This window comes from Cyrtonyx montezumae, unplaced genomic scaffold (assembly GCF_038088225.1).
Source record: "Cyrtonyx montezumae isolate F1298 unplaced genomic scaffold, pur_monq_1.0 scaffold_3, whole genome shotgun sequence".
Lineage (NCBI taxonomy): Eukaryota > Metazoa > Chordata > Aves > Galliformes > Odontophoridae > Cyrtonyx > Cyrtonyx montezumae.
In genome coordinates this window covers 73,249,298-73,267,574 of record NW_027072034.1, presented here as the reverse complement: position 1 = coordinate 73,267,574, position 18,277 = coordinate 73,249,298, and the positions used below count along the sequence as shown (strand labels likewise).

The 18,277-nt window shown below is 39.1% G+C and overlaps 1 protein-coding gene across 2 annotated transcripts in view; it reads left to right on the top strand.

Annotated features, from left to right (window-relative positions):
• Nucleotides 1-17,839, top strand: part of EPHA6 (EPH receptor A6) — a 472,327-nt gene extending 454,488 nt beyond the window's left edge. For both annotated transcript variants that reach the window (XM_065741888.1, XM_065741887.1), the window contains 4 exons: nucleotides 251-400; nucleotides 9,656-9,849; nucleotides 11,982-12,131; nucleotides 17,142-17,839. In XM_065741888.1, the coding sequence (XP_065597960.1) occupies nucleotides 251-400; nucleotides 9,656-9,849; nucleotides 11,982-12,131; nucleotides 17,142-17,256 (609 nt within the window). In that variant the 3' untranslated portion in view covers nucleotides 17,257-17,839. The remainder of the gene's footprint in view (nucleotides 1-250; nucleotides 401-9,655; nucleotides 9,850-11,981; nucleotides 12,132-17,141) is intronic.
• The last annotated feature ends 438 nt before the right edge of the window (nucleotides 17,840-18,277 follow it).

Sequence of the window (18,277 nt, the reverse complement as noted above, 5' to 3'; positions counted from 1 at the left end):
AACAGAGACTTTTTTTTCCCTTTTTTCAAGAAGTGCTGGTTTTGGTGAATCATACTACAGAGGGTGACAAATTTCTATCAAATTCTGAAAAAAAAGCCTATTTCTTCCTTTCCCTCTGCAGCAAATCAAAAAGGAAAATTTACAGAAGCCACAAAGCAGGAATTTAGCATCCAGGATACTTCTTTTCTCTTTAAAATTTGTGCTATTCAGTGTTCCAGTCATATTCATACACTGTCAACATATTTTCCAGGGTGGAAAAATTCCCATCCGGTGGACTGCTCCTGAAGCTATAGCTTACCGCAAGTTCTCTTCAGCAAGTGATGCGTGGAGCTATGGGATTGTAATGTGGGAAGTGATGTCCTACGGTGAGAGACCATACTGGGAGATGTCCAACCAGGATGTGAGTACTGTACAGGACTAATCTGAACACTGCTGAAATGCTCCTTGAAAATCATTGTCACTCTCTGCCTTCCTTTGCTTTCTCATTCACTTTCTAGGATGGAACCTCAACGTATTTAAATCAGTGTAACTCCATCAATGGAATAGTTAATTTATGCAACCTGAAAATTTGACCCACTATTACTAATACCTTGATGAGTTTCATCCAAAGGATTAAAGACATATTACAGAGTCATAGGCAGCTTGCTGGATTTTGATGCTAGATATATATGGCTTTCATCCAAATCCCTGGGAATCTGCATCAGATATGCAATTTGATGCAGTTCTCAGCTAAGCTATAAATCAAAATCTGAGGGAATACTGGAACCATTCTGATGATAAATTTGGACCATTATCTCCATTACACTCTGCTGGTACCCTTCAATGGGCACACATGGATAAGTGCTAAAGGAGTAAAGGTTAAGATGCCATGAGAAATGTATTTGCAAATTCTCCTTTTTACAAATTAAATGCATTATAAAATTTTAAGAATTTAAAGAATTAAATGTATTTTAAGTCCTTAAAGACTACCCATAGGCTTAACCACAGAGCAGGACAGTAGTCTTCCCTCTTAACAAAGTAATACTTTCCTCTGACATGTTTGCAAAACTCGCAGCCAAATAAGCTTTCCCAGTTGGAACACATTTACTTACAGTATCGCTGAAGGTTTGTCTTAGCAGATGTAGAAGAGAAAAGGGAGAATGCCTTTTTATCCACCACAGTTTAAATTGTTACTGATTTTGTTTTCTGATCCATCCATACCACTGCTCAAACTGGCATAGTCATTCTTCCCACCATTCATCAACTTTTATGTCAAAATGCAAAATATCAGCCAACCCATGTTAACCTCTCTGTGCAGAGAATGCCTCTGCTTGGGTTCTGAAGAGCTGACAAGACTTTTCCCAGATGGCTGTTTTCATACTGTTGCTAAGTTATTCAGCTGTTCAAGTCTGGTTGCTTGTTAAGGCTGATCAGTCATTTGGGGATAAGGATCTGAGGAAGGTTTTCATTAAAAAAGTATTCTTTCAGTGTGTTGGAAAAAAAAAAGAGAGAAGTAACACTTAAAAAACTAATAAAGCCTTATTTCCTTTGGACTTGTACTCAGTAGTACATATGCTACTTTTGCGAGTTTACCCTTTGGAATAAGACCATGTTTTCTGCACATCATTCCCTCATAGCAATACCTACAGCTTCTATCCCTCCCCTATTCACAGATCTATTGTCAGATAAGCAGATGAGCCCAGTAGGCTCAATTTTGTTTTACACCACTGGCAATGTGTTAACAATTGAGATGACCCAGAGTAACTAAGATCTGCACATGTGGCTGAAGAAGGACACATACGAAATCCAAGTTCTACAGGAGCAACAACTGAAGACAACCAGGCAGGATACTTCAGGAAGTCTAAAATTAAACATCTCTTCTTAGATAACTGAATTAAGCTCACTTTTTCCCGGAAGCGCGGTGTGTAATCCTCCACGTGTAGATTTCTCACATATTTAGGTCTCTGTTTCACACAACTGAACGTATCAGCAGCAAACTTTACATTCTGCCCAGCTGCTGATTTTAAAACAACTCGTTCAGTTTGATTGAAGTGTGCCAAATAGGTTTGAAGTTAATAGAAGTGGATGAACAGGCAGTCGGGCAAACAGTATGAGTACCCCAGCTGTTTCTTTGCCTGAACAGAGTAACATTTATCAGTGCCTGAATTGCCACAGCATACAAACACTGATTTATGGCAAAACAGCCACTGTTTTCCTTAAAATGGCACACCGTGAGATGTGGTGTTTTAGGAGCTAAGGAGTTAAGACATCTCTTGCATTCAGAAGAAAAGCTGAATGCAGTCAAGGCAGTATCAGCCCGTCCATTATGCATGTGCTGCTGCAAAACCTGATTACTCTGCATTGCATGGAAGGCACTTTGTATCCTAAAGCACATATATCCTCACACTTTCTACCTCCCCAAACTAACAGATGCAACGGTTGGTTTCGTTGTGAGCCTGCTGTTAAGGTGAGATGGAACAGAACATGAAACTGAGAAAATGGGATTAGCATATCACAGGGACCTTTCAAGATTGTCTCATCTAACTCCCTGCTCATGCAAGGTCAGCTGAACAGTTTGCTCATGGCCATCTCTCTCCTGAGTTTTGAACACCTACAAGGAAGAAAACTCCACAGCCTCTCAGGGCAACCTGTGCAGATTCTTAGCAAAAGGAAAATAGAAAAATATATTTTATGGCATTTAACGTTTTTCAGCTTGTGCCCACTGCTTCTTTTCCTCTCAGCAATCTCTGAGCAGTAAGAACATAATGTGTCCACAGGTGAGCAAGGCTTACTCTTCCACTTCCAATTAGCCTTTCCTAGTTGAGGGCCTGTGCTACCAGTAAATGTTTCTATGGCTCACAATCCTTTTTGCTCTTGCCCTGACTGGTTACCCCTGTCATGATACTCTGAGCATATCATGGCCAGTAGTCATTCACCCAGATTTCTTCACCATGTAATTGGGATTTTACCTCTCACTTCCATCTGCAGCACGGAGTTTTTTAGAGAGTGGTGAAGCCCATGTACACAAAACAAAGCTAATCTTATCGTGGTTCCCGGCTTCCATGCACTGCCTTGCTGTTGGCTGCAGTGTCACCTCATTGTAACTGCCTCTGCCCTTGACCTTGTTACTCCACTTATCTTGCTCCAGGTATTAGGCAGCTGTGATTAACTGCAACTCAAGCAGGTGTGAGGAAGAGAACACTTCTCTGCTGCATCTTTGTCTCACTGTCATGCAATCTGATGCTACCATGTGTAGTCTCAGTCTCCATTCTAGTTCTGAGTCATTTCATCTGGTGCTGGTCTAACTCTCTATGAGAAACTCAGCAGCTTTCATCTCTTTTACCACTGTAATCTTAATGCTTCCCTTCACACGGGTGCTGTCACCAGCCCTTGTCTCTTCTGTTCCTGCCGACTAGATATGGAGGGAGTGAGAAAGAGAAACTTTCCCAAGTCTTTCTGGCCCTGTCATTCATCTCCTTGGAGAAGGTTTCACATGATTTTTAGCACCCTTACAAAGAACTCAAGTGACCAGGTTAGAGTCATACACAACACAGAAATTCACTTCACCCTTCTTTCCCTTTCTTTAAATCAGGCTTCAGGTCTTTTCTCTTCCTTCTGTGAGAACCTACAGTTTATTCAAGATTATGCCAACCACAGCAACTCATTAGTGATCCCTCCATTTAGCGCATATTAAATATTCTGCTACAGAAGGAGGATAACAACATTTAATTATTCATACATCCAAAATATAAGTATCTGTTAGCACAGAATAATGATGTGGACCCTATGGATGCTACTTATGCTAACAATACAGACTCCTGAGAGCTCTCCCTGCTGTTAACCAATGCACAGAGAAAAGGGCTGCTTTTCTCTGGAGCCCTGCCCACAGGCTTTCGCTGCTGAAATGCTAACAGCAAGTACCTGTGACTTTCTAAATCCATTTAGCAGCTCTAAGAGCCATTGGGAAATTTCAAGTTATTAGATAAATTAGATATTACTTCGTTGGATTTTGGGGCATATGCTCCAGTACAATAAGTTACCCTGAATCCACATGAGCTTATTTTGTAGAAATAATAGAACTTTCCCAAAGGTTACTGATATTGTATAGGTGGCAGGGAAAGTAACAGGAAGGGGCATACACTAAATAGATTCATAAAAAATGTATTATACAAACAATTGTTGGTAAGGGCTTGCATACATCTAGTTGACATTCTGCAACAGCAAAATATCAGGCAACACTAACAGTACAGGACTTTATTTTCTGGGAATTGTGTTTTGATAAAAATCTTTATTTATTGAATTGGGCAGGGTTTTGTAAAGCACAAAGTTCTCACTCTGCAGACTCCTTGGATCTGGGTTATTTTTTCATATGTTGTCTTGTAAATTGCTTTTCTCTCTAAACAACATTGGGAAATTAGGTCACTTTTTGGACTACAGCTAAGTGATGTTTTGAAGCTGCCAGTTAAATGTACATTTCTCACATGCATAACATGGTAGCAAATTATATGTCCATCCCTACCCAGAGGGAGAAATGGCAGCAGAAGATCTCTCAGTGTTGTATGATGCTGTACCTCCTTGCCATGTGACTAGACCTTCCATCATGGAATCATAAAATCATAAAATGGCTTGGGTTGCAAGAGTCCTTAAAGCTCACCCAGCCCCCCGTCCAGCTCAAGCTGCCCAGAGCCCATCCAACACAGCCTTGAGCACCTCCAGGGATAGGGCATCCACAGCTCCTGTGGGCAGCCTGCGCCAGGGCCTCACCACCCTGAGTAAAGAACTTCTTCCCAACATCTAACCTAAACTTCCCCTTTTAAAGAGGAAAAGAGCTGATGAGTAGAGAGGGACCAAACTTCTTTTGCCAAGGGACTCTTGTGCAGCCCCTCCATCACAGAAATGAAAGCTTGAAGAGCCAGCACAGGTGGCAGAGTTCAAGATGATGCGAAGAGAAGTGTAAAGCAGATACCTGTCACTTTAATAAGCCCAAACTGATTTTCAGAGACTGAAACAGATCACAAGTACCCATTAGGTTACTGCAAACCAGAGAGGTTCAACTCCTTTGCAGATATGGCATCCTCTATTTATATTCCTAATCAGGGATTTGGAAGCTGAACTTTAGGCAACAGAGTTTGAAAATGTCTCTCATACATTTTTTAATACTGTATGCAGTATAATGCAGAGGCTTGAAATGTTATTAACTTTGAGAAATGTTCTTGTTTGAGTAAATAACCATTTTATTATTTTGGTAAGTCACTTCAGACCTGTGTTGGTGCTGATTAATGCACTTCTTAGATGGGTGGCAGGCACCAGAGATATCCATTAATTAGGACTGCTGCACAGTCTGTCATGTCTTATTGCTTAATTAATAAACGTTAGCTAAGATATTGAACTTTCTGAGGAAACTAGTGTACGGATGAACAGATTGTGCTAAGAGCTTGCCTTGCTAATGCTCGTGTGAGGAGAGGAAGATTTATATTCCATGCACTTGGTTTGTAGAACAGCTGTGAGTAAAGTCTAGTGGGACACCTGTTAGAGGCCATTGTATAAATTACTGCATGTTGCAGAACTATGGAATTTAAAAAAAAAAAAAAGAATATTTAATGGAATGCAATCAATACAGAAGATAATTACTGTAGCAAACAGTGTACAAGTCTTTACACTTACGGCAGTTTCTTGCAATAGTAATAATAACTCACCCTAAAATATTTCCTTGAATCCACAGATTTCAGAACACTTGGCAGCACCTGGTATTGGCTCGGTACCATGAGGCACAAGCAGCTGCCTCTCTCCCTTGGCAGATTTTTCAGATGTCAGCAGGACAGAGGGATAATGTCCCTTGGGATAATGTCCCCTTCTGCCTCTGTGCCATTAGAAAATCTGCCAGTTAACTTTCAAAAGCAAAGACTTCATTATTGATAATAATGAAGCTATCAGAAATATTATGGCTTAATCAGCTTTATTTTCACATGCCATTTTTTTCCAGTTGGAAATTATTTTGAAATTAAAGAATGCAATTTTATGTAGAAGTCCATACACGTTTTCCAGACCACTGTTGTATTATAATTGTGTTCTACAGCTGATTCTGACATCAAACAAAAAATGATAAAACATATTTAAAAAACTCTAATGATTAATGTCATTATTAAATTAATTTAATTTACAAATTAATCTAATGATTAATTGGTATGTATAAAAAGACTGTTCCCCTTTATAAACCTAAAAGCCTGAGCATTAGAGAGCACATTAATAATAACTTATGTTAACTTTAAAAAAGCCCCCTTTCCTTTAGAGTTTATATTCTCACCTGACGAAAAGGTCTAGATATGTAAACACATCCTGCCCATTTTTCTCACCTCAGTGCTGACCTACAAGAGTTTCTCATGTATTTTAAACATCCTCATCACTTTAGGAAAAGAAACCTAGAGAATTTTTCTCAGTATTTGATTGCAGTGTGGAATATTGAAATGTTTTACTCCTTTTCATGCCCACCAAGCATTCATCACAAAGCCAGAACCATCATGTTTGTTAGCAGTCTTGGGGCTTGGTATGTTCCTCTACTTTCATGCTGAAATAGATGGGATATTGGTTTGCCAGCATGGAAAGGCATAGCGTTGATTGCTAGAGCTTTTGCTATATCCTTCTCGTAGGTACAGACATTGAACCCTTTTCATGATTCATGTGGGTGGGGGGGGGGGGGGGGGTGGAATTCTTCAGGCTCCAAGCTGGCAAGGAAAAATACTTTAAAAGATATTAAAATATATAATATTGATAGACTACATAATACATAATTATATGTTACCAAGAAAAATGTCATACTTCTCCCCTCATTTGTTTGAATATCTAATTCCTCTGTTCTGAAATAGGAGCTGTGCAAGTAGCAGAGTAAAGAATGCTGAATTAAACAGCCCCTGTTCTTCCTCTGACACCTGACTCCCACTGCAGTGTTTGACACCTCTCATCTCATTCACTCTACTTCCTCAACTCTAAAAATACATCTTGCCTCACAGGGATACTAATGAGGCAATATGTGCAAATTATTTTTAAAATATGCTAGTGTTAATGAGAAATTAGAATTATTTCAGTAACAGCTGGCATTTCCCTTTATACTGAAATGTTCCTTTTGAACAGGAGAGGAAGCAAAATGGGCTGTAACTGCTGTTTGAAAAGATATCATGAAATAGAGTGTGTCAGAAAATATAACGTCTGCAAAATTGTGGTTGCATTTGCTTCCTTCATGAATAATTTATTTCAGAAAAAATCCTCTTCCACTCTCCATTGTCGTGTCAAGCAAATGCCATATGTCCAGCAGAAGTAGAGAAGCTTTCTTTCTGTCCTAAAAACAGAAAACATTTGAGAAATGCATCAGTTGCAGTGGGTAGAGTTAAATGTAAAGACTATGATATCTGCATTTCCTGCAGCAGCAATGACAAGCACTACCTAAGCTGTACCCCATAGTGTAATAAGCACCTGGGTTTTATGAAGCCACTTCTGACAGTCTGCCTGAGATAGTGGAATCTTGACACTTTTGCGAACAGTGTTTCATGCATGTGGGACTGAATTTCACCCATCCCGAGTCTGTAAATGGAACAATCTGGGAGCACAGTCAGTGGGAGGAGAGCTTTGAGTAAACATTTCTCCAGCAGCTTGGTGGGATTTTTCCAAGAGCAGCCATTTTGGGAACCCAAATTTTGGAGCATTGAAGCAAATCCCGGGGAAATAAAGAAGTAGCCAGGAAGGCAGGTGGAAGCATTACCATATAGCCCTATAATTTACCACTAGATATCACCTCCGTATGCGCATGGCAAGTCCCAGCTGTGTGCATGCAATCTGTCAGTACTCACAGGTGCACAGAATGCAGAGATCTCCAGGGCAAATTCCATTCGTAGTGCTGCCACTGATGGCTTTGAGACTTACCCCATAGAAACCCAATTCCCTGTGGTGTTGAAACACATTTTTCATGCATACGCATTTCTGCCTATGTACACGAGGCTGTATACTGTAGGATCAAGTCACCTCATTTTGCAGAATGCGAGCACCCTGCTGTGTACAGTTACATGATTCGTGTTCCTTTCTCTGCCTTGCCATAAAGGGGAGCTGAGGTCCTAATGTGGCTTCATTACCATTATTTATTTGCATAATGCTTTCAGCATAAGCACTAGGCATTGCTAAACTGAGCCAACAGCATTAATTCAGAATTCAAAAAAGAACAAGGATATATTCTGGGATAATGAGACTGAATATATTGAAGCTACAGCTAGTGCTATAAAACATTGATTTGCTGTAAATAGCTTAATGTACCCCCTTCCAGCTGCATTAATATGTCTGCAGCATGTACATACATCTGTGTGAAAGTGATAAATGTCTCCATAAAGCAGAGGAGGTATAAATGCAGTAGGTATGTTTCTCATAAGTGCACTGCATTATTATAAATATTGTGTTGAATCATTTGTACTTCAGAGAATATTTAGCATTAGTTGGATTCCTTTATGGAAGGGTAAGGTGTGTGGGATAGGGTTGCTTTTTTCTTCACTTTGTTTCTGCAAATGCATATTATCTTTCCATTCCTTCACATACAGGAAGGCAAGACTGTCATTTCTGTCAACATCCCCACTGCTGCCATCATTCATTTCAGGACCTAATAATGTTTCCTCTTGCTTTTTAAAACTTACATAGAATTAATCCTGACAAGTTTTCATGAGCCTTACTTTGTTTTGCTGCTTGCTATTGTACTGCTACTCTCCTGTCAGACAATGTTATTTATTACCAACATTACTAAAAAACAAGCCTCCAATCGAATATAATTTTTCATGCATGTGCTGTATGTATGACATCAAATCTGTTTCTTTCCTAATCCTGACCAAGGATACATTCTTCTGTATCTGCTGAAAGTGAAATTTTTATTCACTTTGGGGTATATATGGTAACAAAGTACATAGATGTTTGTTTATTTTTTATCACTCCCAACTTGAATATTCAGGGGACTTGATTTGGTTTTATGGCTTTATTTAGTTGGTTGGTTGGTTGCTGTTTTGGTTGTTGGTTTTTTTGTTGTTGTTTTGTTGTTTACTTCTTTTGAGAAAGGCTGCACAAAATAATGTTGCACTTTGCTGTAATTCCATGTGAGACATTCAGTGAATTAGTTATACTCTGAAGATCAGTAAAATCTCATGATTGACAAGTAAATATGCCAGATGTTCCAGAGTGCATCTGTAGTGCCTCAATGTGTTGCAACACTGCCACAAATTAACATGTTGTCAGAATACAAATACTAGAGTGTCCCACTATTCAGTGGCAGTATGGGGTTAGTTTGTGGCTATGTTGACCACATTCTCTGTAACATGGATCTGCAGATGGAAGAAGACAGCAGCACTTAATCTTTCCTCCTCCTTTCTTGGGATCTTAGAGCCTAAAAAAGAGAGCCCTCTGTTTTATATGCCAACAAAATGGTTCGCATGCAGCATATATCATGGACTATGCTTTTGTGGTTGATGATCCCCTTGAGTCCATCTGTGGAGAACATCAGTCGCACTGGGTGTCCTGTTTTTCTCAGAGAAGTTTCAGCAATGCATGGAGCAAAGGTGTCTGCATCATTATTATCACTGGTTTCTAATTTGCAGTTTTACACCGTCCTTTTAATGTTTAATGCTCAGTAATCACATGTATCATATTGCTTTAGGTTATACTGTCTATTGAAGAAGGTTACAGGCTACCAGCTCCCATGGGCTGCCCAGCTTCGCTTCACCAGCTCATGCTTCACTGCTGGCAAAAGGAGAGGAACCACCGTCCAAAATTTAGTGATATTGTCAGCTTCCTGGACAAACTGATCCGCAATCCAAGCACCCTTCATACCCTAGTGGAGGACGTACTTGTGTAAGACCCTTTTCAGTACTCCTGTATATGCCATGGTGGCTGTCATCAGGTGATTTCGGGTAGGAGTGGGAGAGAGTGCCGAAGTGCTAAATACACAGTCTATCTTTAATCTTTGAGAATCTCTTTGTTTAGTTTTTTTGGTCCTTCTCTGATCTGTTTGTTTTCTCTTTGTAATTTTTTTCTCCATTTAGCACCTTCTGTCTGTCAGAAGGTGTTCCATCAATTTCTGAACTGCCTTGGAGTAACTTCCAGCAGAAAGCAGTTGTATCTTAGTTTGCTAAAGTCTATATTTATCTCTAGAAGAATGGTGCTGGTACCCAAATAATGCATATTACCTTTCTACAGCAAATTCTTGATGGTGCTGTCCAAAATTTTATCAGTTAATGACATTACAGAAATATATGCAGCCATAAGAGACATGAAGCTGTAGTCAAACACATTGTCAATTTCCATGTACTGAGTGACCTAAGCTGTGTAACAGCTGAAATCAATTAAGTCACAGTTGGCCTTGCTGTCTTCATTAGCTGAAATTCACCTTAAGATAAAGGCACTTTCTTGGAAATCCCTTGGCATATAATGGATTCTCGTTGCCCAGCAGGGTGTTGTTAAGAACCTCAAAGGAATAAGAAGTTCTTGATACTGCTTGGAAAAGGGATAAGTAAGAGGGAAAAGATTAAGGCTGGTATCTTGTTGTAGGCTGAAGAGTGTGTTTAAGAGGAAAGCCTAAAAAGAAGGCTACAGCTGTTCTATCTTCCACAGACTACTGGGACTTGTAGGGCTTAATGGCCATGCACTAGATTTAGTATCCTCTTGCTTTATGTATTTTGTGTGCATGTAAATGTATATATGTATGGTTTGCTACTTGTAATTCAGTCAGTGTATTATGCATTCTTATTCGTTTTTGTTTTAAAATATTATTTCAGATTCCACGATTCAAAGACTTGTCCATGTTCTATTGCAGTTCAGCTCTTTTAGTGCTAACCTTGTGAAAATTGTTGCATTAACTCGGAAGTGCTTGATGCAGTTATCTGAATAGTTACTGAGTTACTGTTAACTTATCGGTTCAGTGGGTATTCTGTAGGAATAGAGAAATTCAAATTGGAAGAAATCACCATAAGTGTGCAAACTAGTCTTGTACTTACCAGAGCTCTCCCATCTCTCTATAATTCTGATTACGTAAATGAAAATCCATGTGTTTAGTGTATTTGAATATGTGTGCTTGTAACTCAGCATATTAATGTACTAAGGTGCATTATAAGCAAGCTATGCTCCATCAGAGAATGTTAGCTGGCTTTTGGTGAAAAAGAAATTATTTAAAATAATTTCAATCTTCTTTCTAAAGGCTGTCATAAAGCTTTTATAAACAGCTGTATGTTGTTTCTGCATTCTATTCCTTACAGTTTCTCTACACTAAATATAAAGTCTGTGGAAGCTGTGAGACCTCATCAGCACAGTAGACAATGGAAGACTAGAAATATATGTCCCGATTATTTTAATTTTTTTCCCATATTTCCATTTCAGTTGCACACTATTAGAGAAAGGAAATGAAATAGAAATTAAACTGAATTAGCTCCTTTGTTCTTATTTCCTATTCTGTATAATTCTGTGTAAAAGAAAAGACACAAAATGTTCTTGCTTCTTTAGGTTTAGATTTCTAGCTGCTATAATCAGTGTTCCCATTGTGCAATGGCATTGAAAAAAGGAACTATTGATATTACTTCACAGAAAAATTACCTTGCAGTATGTTGTTATTATTAAATGGTATTTAAGGTTAAATTCTGTTTGCTTTCTAATTTGACCACTGTATTTACAAACAATTATCACCCTGAAACTTGTAAGATATGCAAATGAATGCTCTGCATTCACAGCAAGAACACTGGATTGGTCTGCTCCTATTTGTTATTGAGTTGCAGTGCTTTTAAAAAGTGCATTGTTTAAGACGTGCAAATTTGTAGACTAATGTCATCTATAAGCTTTAAACAATGGGTTAAAGAAAACTTCAGTTAAAACCTGACCTTTACATCTCAGGGTCTCCATTTATTCCTTCTGCCTTATATTAAAAATAATGTCTCCCAGAGTAATCAAGCATCATTTTATACTGCTAAGGTGACCTTTGAATTTTCTTTCTTCAGAATGCCAGATTCACCTGGTGAAGTTCCAGAATTTCCTTTGTTTGTTTCAGTTAGTGACTGGCTGGACTCCATAAAAATGGGTCAATATAAAAATAACTTCATGGCAGCAGGTTTCACAACTCTGGATATGGTTTCAAGAATGAGTATTGAGTAAGTATGCAATCTATTATTTCTGTAGTAACTAATCTGAATTTGTTTGCATGCTGCAGTGACTTATTGTGATGTGTTCTCTTCCTATCTGAGCTAATAGATGGTAAATACAGTTGTAGTGCAAGAGAAAGTAGTAATAGAAAACCCGGAAGTGATAGTTTCATTTGTAACCATAACACATGCTAGTAAAGCTCCAGCAGTGAGCATTCTTAAATGTTCCTTGGGAAATGGGTTTTTATTTAGACCATAAGAAAAGATTCTGCTGCTGATTTCTATTTTGCCATGAAAATCATCAAGCCCGAGTGATTCCTCATGTGGAAGTTGTTTCATACCTTGCTGCATTTCTTCAGCCATCCTCAGTTTCAATCCATTTTAGTGTAAGCACTGTAGAACATAAGGGTTTGGAGGAACTATGGATTAGTATGGTAGCATAATGATACTACCAATTTTGTTGTATATTCCCTTTCCACACATCATTTTAAAATCATGTGGTGTAAAAACGGAGCTATCACATATATGAATCAAACTGACAGTATACAAGGCATCGATGCCGTGGTCTGTGACCGTACACCATAAATCTCACAGGATACTACTATACAATATAGACTTCCACTGCAGTTCTTGATCTAGGGCCACGATTTCAGGGAATGCCCTTAACATATACATGTCTCAAGCTCTCCTAGGCTCCCTCTGAACAAGTGTCCATGTACTGTGTGGATCAGGGGGAGGCAGATCTGGCTCTTTGTCAGTCTTCCCAATTCTCTGGGCTGTAAACTGACTGGTGATGGAGGGATCCTTCCGGGTGGGCCCATGCAAGCATTTGCTGTTGATTGGTGAAGGATACTCATGCCCCCCATCATTTAAGGATAGATTGAAAAGTAACTAGGATATTTTTATGTTCCAAGGTCATTTTGTTCCCCATAGGGCACACACTTACCTTTGTCCAGCAAGAGGCAATCGATGTGGTTAGGGATGATGAATCCTTGGGCTGATGCATTTATCTCAAGGCTCCCGTGTACAAGCTCTCCGTGTTTTTCTCAATGCCTGCTGTGTTTGTCTCAATGTACTCAGTGCGCTCTGCTTTTATCTCAACATTCCACATGTTTATATCAGCGCGCTCCAGACTGGTCAGCCTTCAAGTCAGGCAGAGTCACTCCTTCAGTCCCCGTTCAGGTGCCAATTGTTACAAGTTAGCAACACAACACAGGATGCTCGTGCAAGGAAGATTTCTTTATTGCTGTCCCCCTGTATTCTTCTATGCAAGCCTTTTTATATTCTAACATGAATATTTAGTACATTTCCACTAACAATTCATTGGTTAGAAAGCAATCAAGTTCCATAACAAGCCTTCATAAACAGCAGAGAGCTTATTTTATGCCTAGCTACAGAACATCCCTGTTTATCCTATCCATTTCTCTTTCCCAGCACCATATTTTCAGCAAGGCACCATTCGACAAGGTCGAGCCAACCTCTCCACCTCCAACGTTGTCCTGCTGCTGTCAGAAATGTGGCCACATCACTGCATTCCTCCACACTCTTTTCTCCTCTTCTTGATTGCTCAGCATCGAATCTTAACAAAAACATATTTAAGCAGTCAGCTGCCATGATGACTTCATTCATTCTCTTCCAATGTGGGCTGAACAAAACAAGGGATCACAGCTGCTCCTCACGCACCATGCCCTCCAGACTCTACCCCATCTTTGTAGCCCTCCATTGAACACACTAACAGTTCTATATCATTCTTCCACTGTGGCGCCCAAACCCACACCCAGTGCAAGAGGTGAGGCCACACGGTGGCAGTGCTGAGCCTGATGTAGCCCAGGGTACAGATGGCCCTTTGGGCCACCAGGGCACACTCCTGACTCAGATACAACTCGCTGTCAACAAGAACCCAGACACCTCCCTGCAAGTCTGCTCTCTAGCCTCTGTCCACCTGTAGTCCACTAGTCTGTCTGTAGACCCACTACTGATCCATCCCAGGTGTAGAATCCAGAACTTCCTCTTGTTGAACTTTGTGTAGTTGGTGGATACCCAGCCCTCTAGTTTGTCTGTTTCTATTCTAGGGTATTGCCAAGGAAACTTTTCAATATTCATAAATCAGAGGAAGTCAGTCGATCGCTTACTTCTCAGTACCAGTTCTCCTGTTTTACTTTTACATTCCCACCCCAAAGGGAACAGCTGTATACTGCTCCCTTAATTTTAATGATTAGGAAGCTCTTCAAGGCATATTTGAACTTCAGTTTCAAATCAGTGCACTAGAGAAAGAAAATACTGTATAAGAAAAAAAAAGCCCACCTTTTCTTAATGTGAAAATGTGACAGGGTAAAATTGCGTGCTGCACAATGACAGCTATCAAATGAAAATCTGTGGTTTCTGAGAGGGCTAAGTTACTGATACATTTTGTCTTCAGTATTATGAGCAACAATCTGAGGACAACACAAAAACAAAAAAGCCAACTAGTATGGAATAATCAATCTTAAATAGGGGAATATCCCTTGGCACTGGAAGATGGGATTCTTTGGGATGCGTCAACTGTAAATATCAAAGTGATGTAAATGGCTGCAGTCATTGAAAAATCTATTGAGGTTCTGGAGTAACGAGAAGAAATAGAAGCACCTTCTAAGTACTTTCGTGACTCGGAAACCACGTACAGGAACTAAGCTTTCCTAAGGCGCTCCCATGGATGATGACCCCAACACTGGTGAATGTGCTCACATGGGCTTCTACCAGTGTCAACTGTCTGATTTCTGATGCTGAGGCTATCTGTATTAACAGTAGGAACAGTCAGTTAATATTCAGGAATTCTACACTGGTAAAACTAGAACTGGTTTTCTCCCATACATATCACTTTACATTCACCTACTGTTTCATCTACTGTTTTATGGCATAGTCTTGTAAGATCCTTATAGAACTCTTTTCTACTGGCCCTTTCCCTTGATACCCTGAATAATTCAGTCTTGCTACCTGACACTTTCACCACTTTGCTCATCTGTTTTTCCAGATCATTTACTGACCTGTTGAACAGTAATGCTTATTATTATCCTAGCATTGGTCCCTACAGATTTCCATTGATGACTTCATTGTAAAATCTGACAATCTACTTCTAACCGCCTATCTTTTTCCTGGTTATTTATTCATGGAAATAGCTTCTTATTACACAGCTCATTTTTCTTATATACCTTTGATGAGAAACCTTCTCTGAAGTCTTTTGGAAATCCAAATAGAGTGTATCAAATGGGTCACCTTCATCCATGCTTATGGCGACTTAATCATGTGCACAGTGATTCCTTCATAGGAAACAAGTTTATAAAACAAGACTTCTCTCTGCAAAAGCTATAGTGCCGCTTCTGAAGTAGATAATTCATCCAGGCATTCAATAATTTTATTCTTTCTTCTATTTTCTACTATGCCTTTTAATGATTTTTTGACTCACAGGTTCACATTTCCCAAACTTCTCCTGGAAACTTTGCCTGGCACCACTCTCCATGTCTCAGGCACCAAGAAAATTTTAAGGGCAATGGAGCTGATATATCCCTTTCTCACATTGCTGTCACTATTTCATCTTTTATCTTCTTTAAAAGCCTTGACTAAATACTGTCTTGTTCTGGAGGTGTATTGCTGCTTGTTCATTTGGTGTGTTTTTTTCAGTTTGTTCCATAACTTCTCCTGCCATCACTTCAACTTCGGACTGTCAGATTCCTCTGGCAATTCTCTATAACAGTTCTGGCCTGTGAGTCACTCAAGTATCATCTGCAGTGGACATCAAATCAAATAATTTGTTTAGCATTCCTACAGCAATCAGTCTCTCAGTGCTCTTTTATACAGCAGTCAAGATTAGACTCTACAGACAAGCTGGCTGGCTTGTATCCTGTGAGCTTACAATAATAATAATAACAACAACATAATAATTAAAAAAAGAAAGTATTTATTACAAGCTCTATTATTAAGGGGCTGGTTGTTCCTCAAGCGGTTTTGTCTGCCTTATAGTGTTCTTACAGACTATCTGACTAGGTTATCATCCTTTCTACTTTCTTCTTTTTTCAGCTTTTTGAAAGATTCCTTTTTCTTCATGTAACCTTTCTGACTCTTGGGCCGTTGGCTTCTTTCTGAGCTTTATCAGTCCGTACTTGATTAGCACTATGCATTGTTCCTGCATTTCTATCACTACCCCAATGATAAAGGTTTATTCTCCTGGCTGCTGCTTTTTAGTTTCTTAGATGTTCAGTATTTTTTTGCATAGTCCCTGCTGATCTTAAGTGTTGTGTATTATCCCCATGAGAATGATAAGCCTAAGTATATAGCAGCTGCTGCTATCTAGTGGCTCTTCATCTGCTGGATATGAAGCCAGGTATCTTAACCTGCAAATTTGAAGCTCAGAAGGGTCATGTCTCCAACCACGGCCAATACAACCTTTATCTTAAAACAATTTTTGAAGTTATCTAAATACACAGTGTCAATGCTATGTCCCTTTGTGAGGTCTGTGCAATTGACAATTGAAACTTCCTGCCCTTGCCATCTCTGTGATCTTTCTCAGTACATTGCAGTTAGCGATGTTTAGAGAACTGCCAAATGCCACCATTCCCCAAATCATCAGAAGCATAGCTTCAGTTCCTTCAACTTCAGGATTGTGAGTATAACAGCCTTGCTCCTGTGCAAGTATGAATGAGAAACACGCTACTACAAAATGGCCATTAAAACACATAATAAGGTGCTTCTTCAATATCTACAATTTATTAGACTGTTTTAGATTGTTACTTTTCAGAACATATGGCAGTGCTCTATCTGATATTTTTTTCTTAAAAAAAATATCAAATAAAATTTCTTTGACACATTTTTTCAATTTGGAATTGACAGATCGAGGAAACTCAAATGTCTGCAGAATTCATATATATGTTTCACTTGTGAAAGTAAGCTGTCCTTAAGCAGAGCAATTCATCGTGTATTTACATGCTTTTGTGTGCTAGAGTTTTAACTATACTTGCATCCATGATGAAATTTTTTATCTTGCAGTGACATTAGAAGAATTGGAGTTGTACTCATTGGACACCAGAGACGAATAGTCAGCAGTTTACAGACTTTGCGGTTACACATGATGCATATACAGGAGAAAGGATTTCATGTATGAAAGTACTAGAATCAACTGTGTTTTGTGCCTCAGCATTTCTAAAATGGAAAATATTCTCATTCTTCCCTTCTGCTCTTCTCAACTAAAAGAACTGCAGATTCCTGGTTAGACTCTAAAAGTACTTCTACGTTAATGCTTCCAAACTGGAATTTTTATCACACTGCATAGTTCCTCCTTCAGTTATCTGCCAATAAAATCCTGACCTACTGCAAGACTTGCTACACATTGATGAATAATAACTCAGCAACTCAGCATGGATGTGTAACTCTGTATAACAGTATTTGGGAAACTTTCACAAACTTACTTGAAAGTAGTAATCCATTTGGCCTGGTGTGGCTTCTTTATCGATGTATTTAGAGTTTGCTGGTAGATCAAAACGTATTTGACTTATTCATGTTCTGTGACCATGTAACTTCCAATACCAAATGTGCAATGAAGACGTCTGACATAAATATTTATTTTATCTCTTAATTAAATCAAAATGTATGGGTCCTATGGTTATATTACTTTACAATTGTTTAAATGCTGGTAAGCCGGTGCCTCAAAATGTTAGCAATGTTTGCAAAAATGAGCAATGATTTTATGTAGTGAGTTTTCATTGTGTTGCAATTGGGAGGACAGAGAGAGAAATCTGGCTGAAATCTTCAGGTCCTTGATTCTGAATTACTTTAGCACTCTACACTTTTTGTGTAATTTTAGATTAGGTCAGAATATTTATTCAGTCCTATATATTGCTCTTTTGTTTTCTTTAATAATCAGCATTTGCCTCTACTCTGTGGCAAATTCTCACCGTAAAACTGATTGTAATGTTTCCATAACTACATGTAAAACATGGCTGTCAGCTATACTGTGGTCACACAGACTTCAGAACGTTTTCTGTTCCAAAAATGTAGGCCTCCACAACTTGGACTAAGTATTATTTCCACCACTGGTAGTAGACTTAGAGGGCCAACCATCAGTGGGGCTCTGGAGCAGATCAGATGTAGCATCATCCAATTGAAGGTAGTGGTACAGCCACGAA